At 44.2% G+C, this 14,497-nt stretch overlaps 1 protein-coding gene across 1 annotated transcript in view; it reads left to right on the plus strand.

The window, feature by feature from the left end:
* LOC147689500 (vomeronasal type-2 receptor 26-like) overlaps positions 1 to 14,497 on the plus strand; it is a 542,936-nt gene that overhangs the window by 328,745 nt on the left and 199,694 nt on the right. The window contains exons 4-5 of the mRNA XM_086939935.1: positions 7,864 to 8,691; positions 13,621 to 13,710. Coding sequence (XP_086796061.1) covers positions 7,864 to 8,691; positions 13,621 to 13,710 — 918 coding nt within the window. The remainder of the gene's footprint in view (positions 1 to 7,863; positions 8,692 to 13,620; positions 13,711 to 14,497) is intronic.

A 14,497-nucleotide genomic window follows, 5' to 3' on the forward strand; every position in this document is an offset into this window, starting at 1 on the left:
TGCCTGGATAGTGCATAATCAATCACACCAGCACCAGGGGTGCCCTTAACCCCAGGAGCGCCTTCACCATTAGGATATAAATCACCAACTTATATAGCCCGAATCCTTTAAACACTTGTAATTCAAGCGGATGCCCCCAGCGCACACCGACAGAATTCCGCTAGATAGTGCCCGGGGTACACGCATGCGCGGTGGCTCACACGGCTCCACGCATGCGCAGGATGCTGGTGCCGCCGCGCATGCGCGGACTTCACACGCTACACCGTGTCTCTACGCGGAAGAACCGGCACTCACCTGGGCACAATAATGACTCGGCAAACACGAGTCTTTTCACCATTTCTATCAATCCCCAGGTGTGCACGATTTACCAATTAGCCTCAGTATTTAAACCGGCGCCACAGGCCATACCTTACCGGTTTCACGAAGGAGGCACAACAGGTCCAAAGCCGGCGCTGACCAGAAATCCTGTGAGTATGCAGTAACAACCACCTCGACCATGGGTAAGCGCTACCGCTCTTTTCTCCCTACAGGTTCCTAACTCCAGTGGTCCACCCTTTATTCTCCCCCCCCTAGGGTCAACCCCATGCCACCTCAACAAACCTTGAAGAGGACACTTCTTAAAACTAGCGTAAGCCATATACCTTACGCCTCATTCTTCACTCTTTCTCACCACTGTTGCAATACTCCGTTTTTTTAAACCACTTCACCTCGAAGTTCTAGTGCGATCTTCCACCATAATGGTACCACCAATACCATTACACTTGAGCCGCTGATAGCCTGCACCTCATCGCTATTAAGCCGGCTGCCATGATATATATGACCTATATCGTTTTGTGAATCTTTCCCTGTATGTTTTGTCTTCGTCCTTTAAGGTGATCTTGAGAAGGGAATCCCTCCCTCTCACAGTTAGATACACTTTAGGGCGTGTAGACACATAGTCCACACTACACACCCACTAGTTTTTAATTTTTAATTCACACCCACATTTTAGTCCTGAAGAAAGCCAGCATATTGATAAGGCACTGGCTGAAACATGTTGACACTTTAAAGGACGTGGGAAGTCGTAACCCGCCCCCAACGTCCAACAGCCTTATTTTTAACCGCAGACGGAGGCCCAACTAATAAAGTTTTCAAGGACTGGGACCCCCGCCAAGCCGTTTTAAACTCACTATCTCACTACCCTTCACCGCACCCACAGTGACATACCTGCTCCGCTGTAACCAGGCGTCGTAGCACACCCGGGACACGCTAGGTGTCACTGGGTGGGCCCGATGATGAAGCATGCCACCAACTAGGTTGGTGGGTGAGGGCTTTCTAAAGACACCCAACAGGTGCCACCCCTAATCGACAAAACTCAACTGAGTCACCATGATTTTTATAAAATAAACATCATACCAACCCCATCCATAGGTAGTCTCTTTTTGATAACTTGACATATAAACTGGGGATCTGGACTAGCTTTCTGGTCCTCTCTCTCCCTCTTGATACACGCACCATCATCAGTTTGTCATTCACATAATCAATACAGTTCATTCCCAGCCCATGTATGAGCTTAATAACAGGCTGCATGTATTCATTAAACATGATGGGACTGAGAGAGAACCCCTGCGGACCACCCTGCTTTAATGCCACAAAGTCTAGAGCGAAGAGGAGAGTTGTACTGTCTGTTTGCAGTCACATAGACACGATCTACACCAATCCCAGGCAATTCCCTCTCTCCCAGCTTCATCCAGTCTCTTGAGATTGATGGAGTGATCCAAGGTATAGAATGCTGAGGACAGGTCCAGGAGTACCAGAGCCGCATGCCGACCCCTGTCCACAACCAACTGGATACCAGCAGTGACAAAGACCAGATCTGCCTCAGTCCCATGACAAGGCCTAAACCCCCATTATGCCATGCCGAGCCAGTCAGTGGCCTCAACATGGGTCGGTAATGTAACTTTATTGATATGACCTTTCAATACTTTTATTGGAAAAGGCAGCAGAGAAATGGGCCTAATATTGGCCACGTCTTTGGGCTTGTGGACGGTTTCTTTAGCAACAGTGCAACAAATGCCTACTTCCAGGCCTTATGAACCTAATCAGTATCCAGGGACACATTATAGTTGCCAACTATGGTGCAAGTACCTTCCAGTATTTAGGGGGGAGGGGGTTGAGCAGAGAGCCTGAAGTGACGGCTCCCGTCACCTCCAGGAAGTCTTCCTCCATAACTGTAGGGATGATATTTTCCTGTTATTCCCCTCCTGCATGATGAATTTTAGATTCAGAATGTGTCCAGGTGGTAAAGGGTTTACTGTGTCATTTGCCTTTAATTTAACAACAATGTTCCTTGTTTTATTCTTGAAAAATGCACTTGTATTATCTGTTCAGCAAAATATTCTGCCTTTACCATTAATAGCAGATCTTTATAATCTTTAATGTCAATTTCCAGTTTGCTCCTGGTCTAGGTATTCTCTCCTCCATTTCCTTTCCACCCCTTTAAATGAAAGCGTAGCTACCCTGAGTCAATCGTTATAGCAGGGGTCGGATAGAATTCTCCTGCTGTGTCTTTTCTTTACCGGGAGCCCATTATCAAGGGATTGTGTAATCCAACCATGATAAGTATCATCGGCTTCTTCTACATTAGTCGCTACTAGAATTTCCTCGGGCGGAGGGGGCTGGCCTTTAGAAAACCAGGTCCTAAGTTTAGCCCAACTTCTGGACAATACTGTTTCTATATTGTAATGTGAAGAATTAAAAAGAGTATTTAAACAGGATACCACCAAAAAATGATTGGTCCAGACTAATTGCATTACTTCTGGTTTGGATATGATATTGGTATTATGAAACCCCAAATGCAGAGTATGACCATGCCTATGTAAAGGACCCTGTATGTGTTGATTAAGCCTTATTGCTTCCTTAGAGGTAAGTTACTCAGCTGCTTTTTTGTCATCTCTGTTATCCACTCAGAAATGGAAGTCTCCAAGCATGATCAAATTGGATTGCGTGATGAGTGGTGGGATTAGAAAGCTCACTAAGCTGTAATCAACAATGAAATCAGGATCTGGGGGCCATAAGTGTGATAGGATAGGATATGTGTTTACAAAGCACTCGAATGCCGGGGCGTCTTGGCGCTAGTGTATGTGGCTGTGGTGCAGCCTACTTTACAAAGACTATGTTGAGGCAAACAGCCAGGGTCTTTCCTAAATGATTGTCTGTTAGACTGGATTTGCATGGATATTGGCATTTTATTCCACAGCTTTGCTGCACAATTAGAAAGGGTTCTTCTACCCCATCTCACTCTCCTAATCCTATCAATGTGGAGAAGACCCAAATTGCTGGATTTTAGGGCACGAGCTGGGGTCTTGGGCCTGAACATTTTTTTAAATATCTTTAGCTCCCCCACCAAGAAATGCTTTCTGCACCAGGCATACACCTTGAATTCCACCCGCTGCTGAAAGGGACCCCAGTGGAGTGCTCTGATTCCAAGATTTTAGCTGCTATAGGCAGACCAGCTATCGGGCGGCAGTTTTTGGGCTCTGTGGGATCTAAGGCGGGCTTTTTCAAGATAGGCCTAATCGTGCATTCTTCCAGCAAACTTGGTAGTTTTCCTTACTCCAGCACTTGATTGATTAACTGAGTCAGTTCATCTCTGATTCTACTAGGGTCAGATGCATGATCGTGGTAGGGCAAGGGTCTTTGGGTGAGCTAGATTTTATGGAAAGGAGGAGTTTGCAAACCTCCTCTTTTGTGATTACTGGGAAACTTGCTAGCCTAGCATCTGTTATATCTGCCGCCACCTGTAAATAATATGGCTTGTCTGGGCCCATTTGAGCATTCAGGAAGTCATCATAAATTACTTGGACCTTGTTCTGGAAAAATTTGGCGAGTTTGGTAAACATACTTTGATCCGTTTGGAAAGTGCTTGCCTGCTGAGATTTGGAGAGCAGAGTAACCGTTTTAAACATTTCTTTAGGGGATTTACCAGATTTCTTAATCTTGGTAGAGTAGAATAATCTTTTTGCAGCAAAAATTGCCTCTATATACTGTTGAAGAGCAAGATTATAGGTTATTTTCTTATGTTTAATATAATCTTGTCTCCAAAGACGCTCCGTTCTCCTGCAGTTAACTTTCAAGCTCTTCAGCATAGAGCTGTACCAAGATGACGAAGGCTTTAGTCTCCTAACTGTCGAACCATTTTTCAGGTGCCACATGATCAGCTGCTATCAGGAGCCATTCATTGAACCCAGATTCCACCTCAGTATTGTTTTTGGCCAGCGACAGGGGCATTGACCAAGAGCTGTTTCTAGATCATCGGCTTGAACTTTGTTCCAGCGCCTGGTCTTTACCTACACTGGTCTCATTTGCATTTGGTGAGTAGGCAGAATGTCCCTGATATCAAAATAAATTGCATTGTGGTCTGACCATGGGAGGGCTACCACGCTCGACAAACTAGTCTCTGCATTATTAGAAACAACGCCGTCTAAAGTCTGGCCTGCCCGATGGGAAGGTTCCAGAAATACCTGGCTAAAACCAAAAGCTGCCAGATTGTCTAGTAATCTGCCTGTATCTGAATAATTTGTTAATTCCAGGTGATAATTGAAATCACCAATATTAATAAAAGGGTGAGATTCCAGATGCATCATTAGTGCCTGCGAAAACATGGCATTAGGTCCAGGTGGAGGATAGATCAGGAGTCCCTGAAGGTTAAAGAGGTTGTTTAAGTTGATGGTGAAGTACTGTGCTTCCGCCGGTATCCACAATAGTTTCTACTCGCAGTTTTAGATGTTCCCGGTGAATTATCCCTATGCCCCCTCCTCTACCTCCCTCTCTATCCTGTGAGGTGACTGCATAGCCCTTCGGTAGCACTATATTCCAGTCTGGACCCGAGACGATTTCTGTCAAAGTCTCGGTCAGGAAATTTATATCGGGTTTTGTGCTATGAATCAGGTCTTCAATCGGATATTTGTGTCTCCCTACAGACCGTACATTCGCCAAAACGCATTGCATGTGCTGTTCCTGAGCTAGCTTAGGGCCTCTATGCTGGTCTTGCCTTGGAGAGTTGCTGAGTGTATCTCCCGCACCCCTGTCCTTCGGAGCTTCCGACATCTCAGCATTCGGAAATCTCCCCCTCCTCCCAACTTGGTCAGGGCTGTTGGCAATGCCTTGACTGAGCCGGAAAGAGCATTTAGGGCAGGCAAGCTCACCTGGGTTCTTATCTTGGAAAGCCATATCATGCAGTTTGCATGAATCTAAACCTAGATCCAAAACTGCTGTCTACTGTATGTTAGGGGTTCTGACGCTGGTCTCGCTCCGGGTGCGGACGGGCGCAGATGGGCTTGCCTTTGGCTTGCCTTCAGCGCGCCAGCGGCGCGACCGCTGCGCGGACGCCCCAGTGTGCCTTAAGTAGTTTCTGGTGAGCGGACAACTAGCGCGTCAACCCCTGTGCAATGAGGACCTGTCTAACATCCGGGTACCGCCAGGGACGAGCGGGAAGTGCAGGAGATGAAAACACGGAGTGGCAGCAGCCAGGTAAAAACATTAAAACAATGTTATCTAAGCGATTTTAAAATCTCATCTAGATTAGACCAGAGAAACTGATATAGCAGCAATGTGTGCAAAAGCTCAAGAATGCCTAGCAACAGGACCCAAATAATAAAAGGCAGGCGGCAGTCGGCAACACCTATTTGACAGACTGCCGAATAGTAAGGGCCAATAATTTACAGTTTGGCGTAGGAGTGACTGGGAGTGGAGATACTTTTATAGTATGCCTGAAGCTCACTGCCATCCTGCCTCCAAATCTTCATATTCTGGTTACCTGTATCCCATATCTCTCAGGGAAAGCCTGCCCAAATTCTGGATATATATCTAGTGAGGCCCATGTTTCTGTAATGAATAGAATACCCATCCTTGTGACCTCCAGTAGGAATGTAACTTCTATGGCATGTTTACAGAGGGATCTTCCGTTAATAATCCCAACATGGAGGACTCCCGTCCTTTGGTCGATGCGTAGCACACCTTCAGGACGCCACTGCTACATCCAAAGGGCGTGTCCCCAGCCAGTGTGCCATTAAGTAGGGTGGGACGTCGGGTGTGTAAAATAAACTACACTTACCAGGACCTCGTCTACTGGGAGTGCTTCTGGAGTGGGTAAAAATGGTTGCCCTGTCACTGAAGTCAAGAAACAGTGCAACAGTCTATCAGCAGTTTTCTTTTCTTAGCAGCAATTGATATTAAATTAAAAGTGGATTTGTTCTGGATCATAATTTGCAAGTGCAGATTCTTAGTGCGAAGTGCAAGATTTCTAGCAATTCATTTATGAGCGATTTTAAGGCAGTACCATTAACACAAGTAAAAATAGCATGCAACACAATCAAACAACATTCTTAAAAGTCAACGTAATGTGACCTACTTTCCACAGCACGTCCACGGCCCAACTCCCATTAAATAGGCCAAGACGCGCAGTGTGCAAAATCAACCAGAGCATCTGCAAAGATGGTGTCTAGTGAGAGTGCTTCTGGCGAGGAATAAAAACCCATAGGTTAATTCTATATTGATTAAAGCAAAGGGTATGAACATGTTTGACGAATTTCACTGTGTAGAGGTAGCAGACTTCTGGGAATGAGAAAGCGCATTGGAACTGAAAGGATTTGCTGTAGGCGCACAAACTGCAGGACCTCTTCATAAAACCCCTTGAAACACCCATCGCTATATAAAGTGTCTCATAGCTCATGCCTATGTCTTGCTCAGGTCAGCTATGGTGCCATGGATCCAATCTTCAATGACAGGCATCAGTTCCCATCCTTTTACCGCTCTGTCCTGATTGAGAGCTATGAAGCATGGGACATCGGCAGCTGATGCTCTTTAGTGGAGGGTGGTGCAATATGTCTAATATCTAATATTGATTATCGAGGAGGTGAGCGACCCGGAATACCCTTGAGGGCTTGGGTAATATAAATGAAAGGGTGAAGGTGCCTTCAAGGGATTTTATTTGATCTGTATTTGTTGGTTCACGTTATTTTAAGAAAGACCAATCGATCGTCTCTAGAGTGAGTTAATCATAAATCTATTATCAAAGTACAATTACTATTCTCAACATATAACATATAACACATAAACAAAGACACAAGGTGTATACGAAAAAATATTTTTATATCAAATAGTTCATTAAAGAAAAACAGCTTCATATACAGATAAGTAAGCAAATAAGATTTAGGACTGTGGGTACACACATAAGTAAATTACTAAGTGACTCAACAGAACCTAAAAAACACCTATCCCAAGATACATTGAATAAAACAAGGAAAGGGATAAGATGTGCTGTCGACGTTCCGGTTTCTTAGGAATTAATTGCTGAAACCATCCTCAGGACTGTTATCAATTGTAATCTGTATAGAGATATTGTAATCTGTATGCAAAAGTGCTGCCACTTCATCAAAAAAGATTTGTTTGTAGGTCGAGGTATCTTTATAACATGACTATTTGTTGTTAGAAAACTGACTTCATATTTTAGTCAAAGCCGAACGTGAAGTTGAATGTTCATTCATAGAGTACAGGTACTTTGCGAAACAAAGATCATCCAGTGTGAATGGGGTTGAAATCTTGCCAATCACCGGGATCAATATGGAGCAATTACAGCCAGTACGCTCTTTGACTCCACTTCGCCGTAGTATTAGGCGGTGCAGGACTGATGACTGCTCGCTATTCTACTTGACCCAATTTAAACTGGCTGTAATCTATACAGATTACAATTGATAACAGTCCTGAGGATGGTTTCAGCAATTAATTCCTAGAAATTAATTAATTAGTGACCATCGGCCACTGATGCTCTTTAGTGGAGGGTGGTGCAATATGTCTAATAGCTCATGTCTATCATTTCCTCAGGTCAGCTATGGTGCCATGGATCCAATCTTCAGTGACAGACATCGCTTCCCATCCTTTTACCGCACCGTCCCCAATGACATGTACGAGGCGCGCGCCATCGCCCGGCTCCTCAAGCACTTTGGATGGACCTGGGTTGGGATCCTGATATCAGATGATGAGAGCGGCAGGAGGGCTGGTGAGGAGCTGGAGAGAGAGATCAGCAACAGTGGTGGCTGTGTGGCTTTCTTGGAAAGGCTCCGCAAGACCCCTTACTTTAAGTGGGAAGAGGCAAGACAAATTGTTAAAAGAATCCGTGGTTATTCTGTCAATGTGGTGATAGTTCGCTGTTCAAGAGCTTACATGGATCAAACCCTAATTTCTTACATGGAAGAACTGCCTGGCAAAGTATATATCACTTCTGCAGTCACATCTCATCTGAAAGATTTTGTTTATTACTCTAGAATGAGTGGGTTCAATGGCTCACTGGAATTTTCTATTCCTAAGGGAGAGATTCCAGGATTGACACATTTCCTGTACAGTGTGAACCCTTTAAATTTCTCAGACAATTACTTGTTTGTGCAGTTTTGGGCAGGGGAATTCCACTGCGCGCCTGCTTTATCGGATGGGACTTTTGGTTATGAATCCATCTTCCCTCATTGTGAAAGGGATCACACAATGAGACAGGTTCCTCTCCATGAATATGATGCTTACAATTTCTACATCACTTACAGTGTTCACACTGCGGTCTACGCCGTGGCTCACGCCTTACACAACATCATCTCATCCAAGGCCCACTCAGGACATACCTCGGAGAGTGAAAGTCGAGAGAAGGACTTCCAACCATGGCAGGTAGGAGAGTCACTTTCTAATTCTAAATATATATGTCTATCCAGTATAATTCACCTCACATAGAGCACATTTGATGCCATTCCCCAAGAGATAAACTCATTTCTCTAATTAGGCATTTTGTACAGTGTTATTTGTCAGTTTGACGTCACTTCTGAGCCCCTGTCCCAACTAATAAGGATAAGTTCATGATGTAAAGACAGTTTGCAGCTATTCATCAAGAGTTGATGCAAACTGGAGCAAAGGCTTGATTTGGGATTACTGTCCAGTGGAAACTTGCATTTGTGTTTGAAAATAGCCCTAAAGTAACAAATACTAGTGTTTTGAGCTATTTTTTTTCTCAAATCCCAATTCATTGAAAAAGGTGGATAGAACTATGCACCAAAGATACATGCCTCAGGAAGGTTTATTCTCTCTAACCTTTATCAACTTTGCAGGTGCTGTGAACTGTACAAAATACAAAATAACTTCAAACAAGTGTTCAAGTTGGCAAAAGCACAGCATTTTGTTCAGGAAGAGTCTCTTTCTTGAGAGCTAGCTAGCACACACACTAGCACTATGGTGCATTGGCTCAAGGCGTCCTAATGCAGCACCACAGAGGGAGCCAGGCACAGCGCCTCATCTTATTACTTGTGGTACTGTTCTCCCCGTACCTCTAACATAACACAACGCAGCAACGTTGGTGTCAGGACTGGATAAACAAAATCATAATAAATCTGTCTCATCGAGTCCAGTCAGTTGCTAGATGTACTCCTCGACATTCTATTTCTGAATATTCTTGGGAATCTTTATATTTTGTAATGTATTTTTTTGAATGTTGGTAATTTATTTTCATCTCAGGAACAGGAGAGGGGGGTAAAGCTTTCGAATCCCAATAACTTGTGCATGCTTCAGCCATTTGCAAGGCTGTTACTGTATGAAATGTGAAGTTGTGAGCTATAGATCTGTTGCAAGAAGGCAGTAAGATGCAGACCTTAGCAGGGATCCCAGGTCTTGGTTCTAGTCAATCTAGACTACAATGCACTGGATTGTGAAATAGATATTTGGTTCTGTCAGTGATGGGCTTTCAAGGCTTCAATTTTATGGTCTTGGTCCAGAAGGTTAAGACATTCTAAGAGCTTGATTTATGTATTTATGAAGTTGGTCAATGAGATTTTTAGATAGACACAGGTGTTAAGAGTTATTCCAAAGCATGGGTCCTTTCATGTTGACATCTGAGAACACAGTAATGATATGAGGAACACATGAGCTACAAAGCAGAGATCTGCTTTGAGGGTGATTCCAGGGCTCTTATCTTTCTGTGACTTTGATGGTGGAGTTTCCATTTTTATAATGGGATATGGTGTATACAGTAAGAGCCAAAGTCACTCATCTATTCACTGCAGAGGACATCTAACAGAGAGCTTGAGGTATGCCAGTTCACCAGACTAGTGGAGAAGTCTTCTCCACATCCCTGGCGGAGTACCATCTGCACGATTTGATGATCCCGTCCACCTACCCGGCTCGTATCTCTAAGCCTACGGTAAATGTAGCTCATCAACAGCTTCTCTGTAGGCTTAGTGTAATGCTGAACAGGTGCCATCTTGTTTGGGATCCTGCTCAGCATTTCTACCTGTTTTAGATAAACAAATTTAATAAGTGGGAGTTAGAGTAAAACAAACAATGAACAACCCTGAAACAGAGTGAGAGTTTGTTCCTGCACTTTGGGAGCAATTGATGGATTTTCTTCTTGGGACCATCCTGCTTACCCTGGAGGCCAGAAGGAAGGAAATCTAATGTTTATCATCTCAACCTAATGAAGGGGGTCAAGCACCAATATGATAAGTCTATAGGAACCAGCTTAAGCGTAACCAATAGAAAAGCAGATGTTTGCTCACTCTTATACTTTGCACCGGATCAGTGAGTTTGGCAGCTAGGCGAACTGCCAATGTATGACTTTGTGTGCTTCTCCAAACTTTAAATGATTCCCCTAGTTAACACTTACACTTATCACCATGTAAGCTCACTCACCTGGCAACTCATATTCCTACCCTCGACCCTTCCACACTGACTCACTCCTCCTACTATATTCTGAATCTTCTGATCACTTACTCACTTTCCACTCACTGACTTACTATATGATGCCCAAAATTGGGGCTGGACAGAGTTCGCTCAGAAGCGCAACATAGAACTCTGCGCGGTCGCCAGAAAACTCTGCCGCTAAATGAAGCTCCACTTGAAGGCAAAGTTTGCTGGGATGCCTGTTTGCATTGCAATGGGAATGCAAAGTGTGATGTCACATTCCATATCATGTATAAATGCCACCGCATGGTTTTTAAGTGTGTCCTCACATTCCAAATCATGCGCTTACTGCACCACATGGTCAGCATGGGTGCGGCCATCTTGTTTTTCTGCACTCTGTTATAGAGACCTAAACCTTAATCGCTCTTTAATCCTCCCCCTCCATCATTTGTCTACCCCTAAAATTTGATTTCTTATAATATTTTGTGCCTTTGTGTTTGTGCATATTATGTTTTTTGGACGATTAGTGGGTATTTTTCTTGACTTTTTGTATTTTGATTATTTATTCCCCTTACTTTCTCATTTATTCTTTCCTTTCCCTTCCTTATCATCATTTTCTACCCCACCCAGCACCTTCGCAGAGGGATAGCTTCTTTACAGTCGGCGCTGCTGCCCAGGTGTGCAGCCCGTGCGATCTTTAGGGAGGAGGAGGAGACAGCACTGTTATTTTTTGTGCAGTGGCACATCCCCTCCAGGATGCTTGCATGCAGCTAGCCCAGCAGTGGTTACCCCCTACAGGAGTATCGGCTGTTCTGGGGGCAGGTGCACTGGTGCCTCTGGCACACTAGCAAGGTTCGGTCATCGTGCAGCAGCAGATGCACTCCGAGGTGGATATTTTGGACCGTAAATAGGACTTAATCGACCTGCTAGGTATTCGAATTTCGGGTCTCAGTGAGTATTAATTATTTGTTTTGTTTGTTGTCTACAATGTTAAAAAAAATCCAAATAGCATGCTGCTCACACTCGCTGGTAAGGTATGTTTAGTTTATGTTTGAATATTATTTTTTTGTTCCAGTTTCTAGTTTCTGCTTGACAGGTGCTCAGCAGTGCTACTTATTCATCTTAATCATTGCCACTCACTTGGGCTGATTAATTAAGAAGCCATTGAAGCCTGTCATCCTGTCACCATATTGCATCAGTAATACCAGCAAGTTAGCCTTGTCTCTGTGACTTTGATTGTGTAGCGTGTACAGTCCCAAGCTAACAGTGATGTGTAGTGTGCATCTATGTATTGTAAAAAAGAGACTGAGTTGGTCTATCAAGGGAGTTGAGGTTGAGAAATGGGAATAGAATCAAAGATCATTCACTGCAATGCTTTAGTTCCAAATGCAGTTTTTGTTAGGGAAATTTGGAATAGGGATTTTAGTATTCGTATGGGCAACTCAACAATAGTTGATAGACTCAAAACTAGTACCATCGGTGACCTGTCTTAGAGAAGTATAATAATATAATATAATAATAAAATAATCACTAATCTGTTTTTATCTTCTTCATTTCTTACATCAGCACCCAAGGGCAAGAAGAAGGACATGGTTGGAGGTCTGAGAGAATCTGGTCAGAAGTAAGCCAGGGCGGTAAACTCCGCTCAGCTCGCATAGTTTTACAGAGTTTTCTGCACTCAGCCTTATGCATAGTTTTTTACCTTGCTCACGCTCGTCAACATCAAGTTGGTGAGCGTGAGTGAGGAAAATCCACCTCCCGGTGAGATTTTTCCTTGTTTGCTATTGTCAATGTCAAGTTGCCGACCGCAAGCGTGGAAAATCAACCTCCCGTTGAGATTTTTCAACGTGGGTGGTCAGATTTTACTTTGCAGGTGGTTGCATATGCTTGCGACCACTCGCGTAGAGAAACAGTCTGTTTATGTTGAAAAGGCCGCTGTTCGAATAAAATATCTACTTGACCGGCAGAAAGGAAGTAGTGCCTGTGTGCGCTGTGCATTGTGCCCTTTGCGATGATTGAACAGTGCGGACAAACACCTGGTGCTGAAAATCACTGTAAGAAGTCACCAACCACATGCACCACTGCCAAGGGCTCTGTTAACCCCAGTAAGTCCTAATGTTTATTTTATATTTTCCCTAATATTTGGTTTTGTTATGATTGTTGTGAGCTGATGGTAGAATCTTGGTTATTTTGCAATGTTTTTGCCGGGTTCCAGGATGGGAGTTGCTGCCTGTAGGATGGTGTTGCGGGTGAGAAATACAATTTCCCTGACACCCTAACCTGCCGCCTTTCCTCCACGTGGCACTTGTGCAAATGTTTCATACATGTAAACCCTGCATTTTCTTTTTCTGGTCTCAAGTTCACTAAGTTTCCTCTGCATTGTTGGAAATATTTCCCTCTCTCCTATGTATCGTGTGGTACTGTAAGAGTAAGACAATAATAACACATGTATTGTAGTACTCTACACTGTACTGTGACGATTGCAGGCCCAAGTACGCTGGTATTATAACAAATATTTATCATGTATTTTTTAAAAAGCTTTTTTTCCTGCTCATGCTCTAACAGTTGAGTTCATGGGAGAGTGACCAAAGCCTCTTAGACCAGCCTCCCAAATTTTGTGTGCTGTTTCATTCATTTTCATTCATACAGTATACAAGCAGTTTCCCTTGACAGTGCAGCATGGCTGGAAAGAAAAGTATGAGGTCCCACTCCATTGTATTTGCCAACCAACACTATCTCTTTCATTGACCATTTTTCCATGCATGGTTTGCTTAACATTGTGAACCAAACAAATGCCCAGAGTGACATTTTTGTTAGAAGGTACAGCAGCGGTAACCAAGCTCTAGTGATATATTGCAGTTGTTTTTTTTTATTGCAAAAAACATCGGTGTCATACCTGGCATCTAAAACATGTATAATGTTGTATTCTAGCCACACAGAGCACTTGTGATGCCAGCTCCAGTGCCGCTGCAGGAGGTGAGTCAGTTGGAGGGGGAGAAGCGTTGGCAGGGACAGGTGCTGGTAAGTCACAACATTGATTGCATAATGACAATTACACTCACTAGCTAGTACCAGGGCATGGTCAGCTTGTGAGCTTGACCCCTCCCCAGCTTTCCCAGCTGCAATGGTCTTTGAGTTATTAAAGCCTCTTCTATTTACAACTCACCAAAAAGCTCACATTGATGCTTGAGGGAAACATTAAATAATAAATAATGTCATTTTAAAAGAAAGTAAAATGGTATATGAATGAAAGGGTGGCTAGGTGAAAGGGTGGGTGGGGTAAAGGGATGGATGGGTGAAAGGATGGGTGGGGTAAAGGGATGGATGGGTTAAAGGATGGGTGGGGTAAAGGGATGGATGGGTGAAAGGGTGGGTGGGGTAAAGGGATGGATGGGTAAAATGGTGGGTGGGGTAAAGGGATGGATGGGTGAAAGGGTGGGTGGGGTAAAGGGATGGATGGGTGAAAGGATGGGTGGGTAAAGGGATGGATGGGTGAAAGGGTGGGTGGGGTAAAGGGATGGATGGGTGAAAGGGTGGGTGGGGTAAAGGGATGGATGGGTGAAAGGATGGGTGGGTAAAGGGATGGATGGGTGAAAGGGTGGGTGGGGTAAAGGGATGGATGGGTGAAAGGGTGGGTGGGGTAAAGGGATGGATGGGTGAAAGGATGGGTGGGTAAAGGGATGGATGGGTGAAAGGGTGGCTGGGGTAAAGGGATGGATGGGTGAAAGGGTGGCTGGGGTAAAGGGATGGATGGGTGAAAGGGTGGGTGGGGTAAAGGGATGGATGGGTGAAAGGGTGGGTGGGGTAA

Source organism: Lissotriton vulgaris, chromosome 10 (assembly GCF_964263255.1).
Source record: "Lissotriton vulgaris chromosome 10, aLisVul1.2, whole genome shotgun sequence".
NCBI lineage: Eukaryota > Metazoa > Chordata > Amphibia > Caudata > Salamandridae > Lissotriton > Lissotriton vulgaris.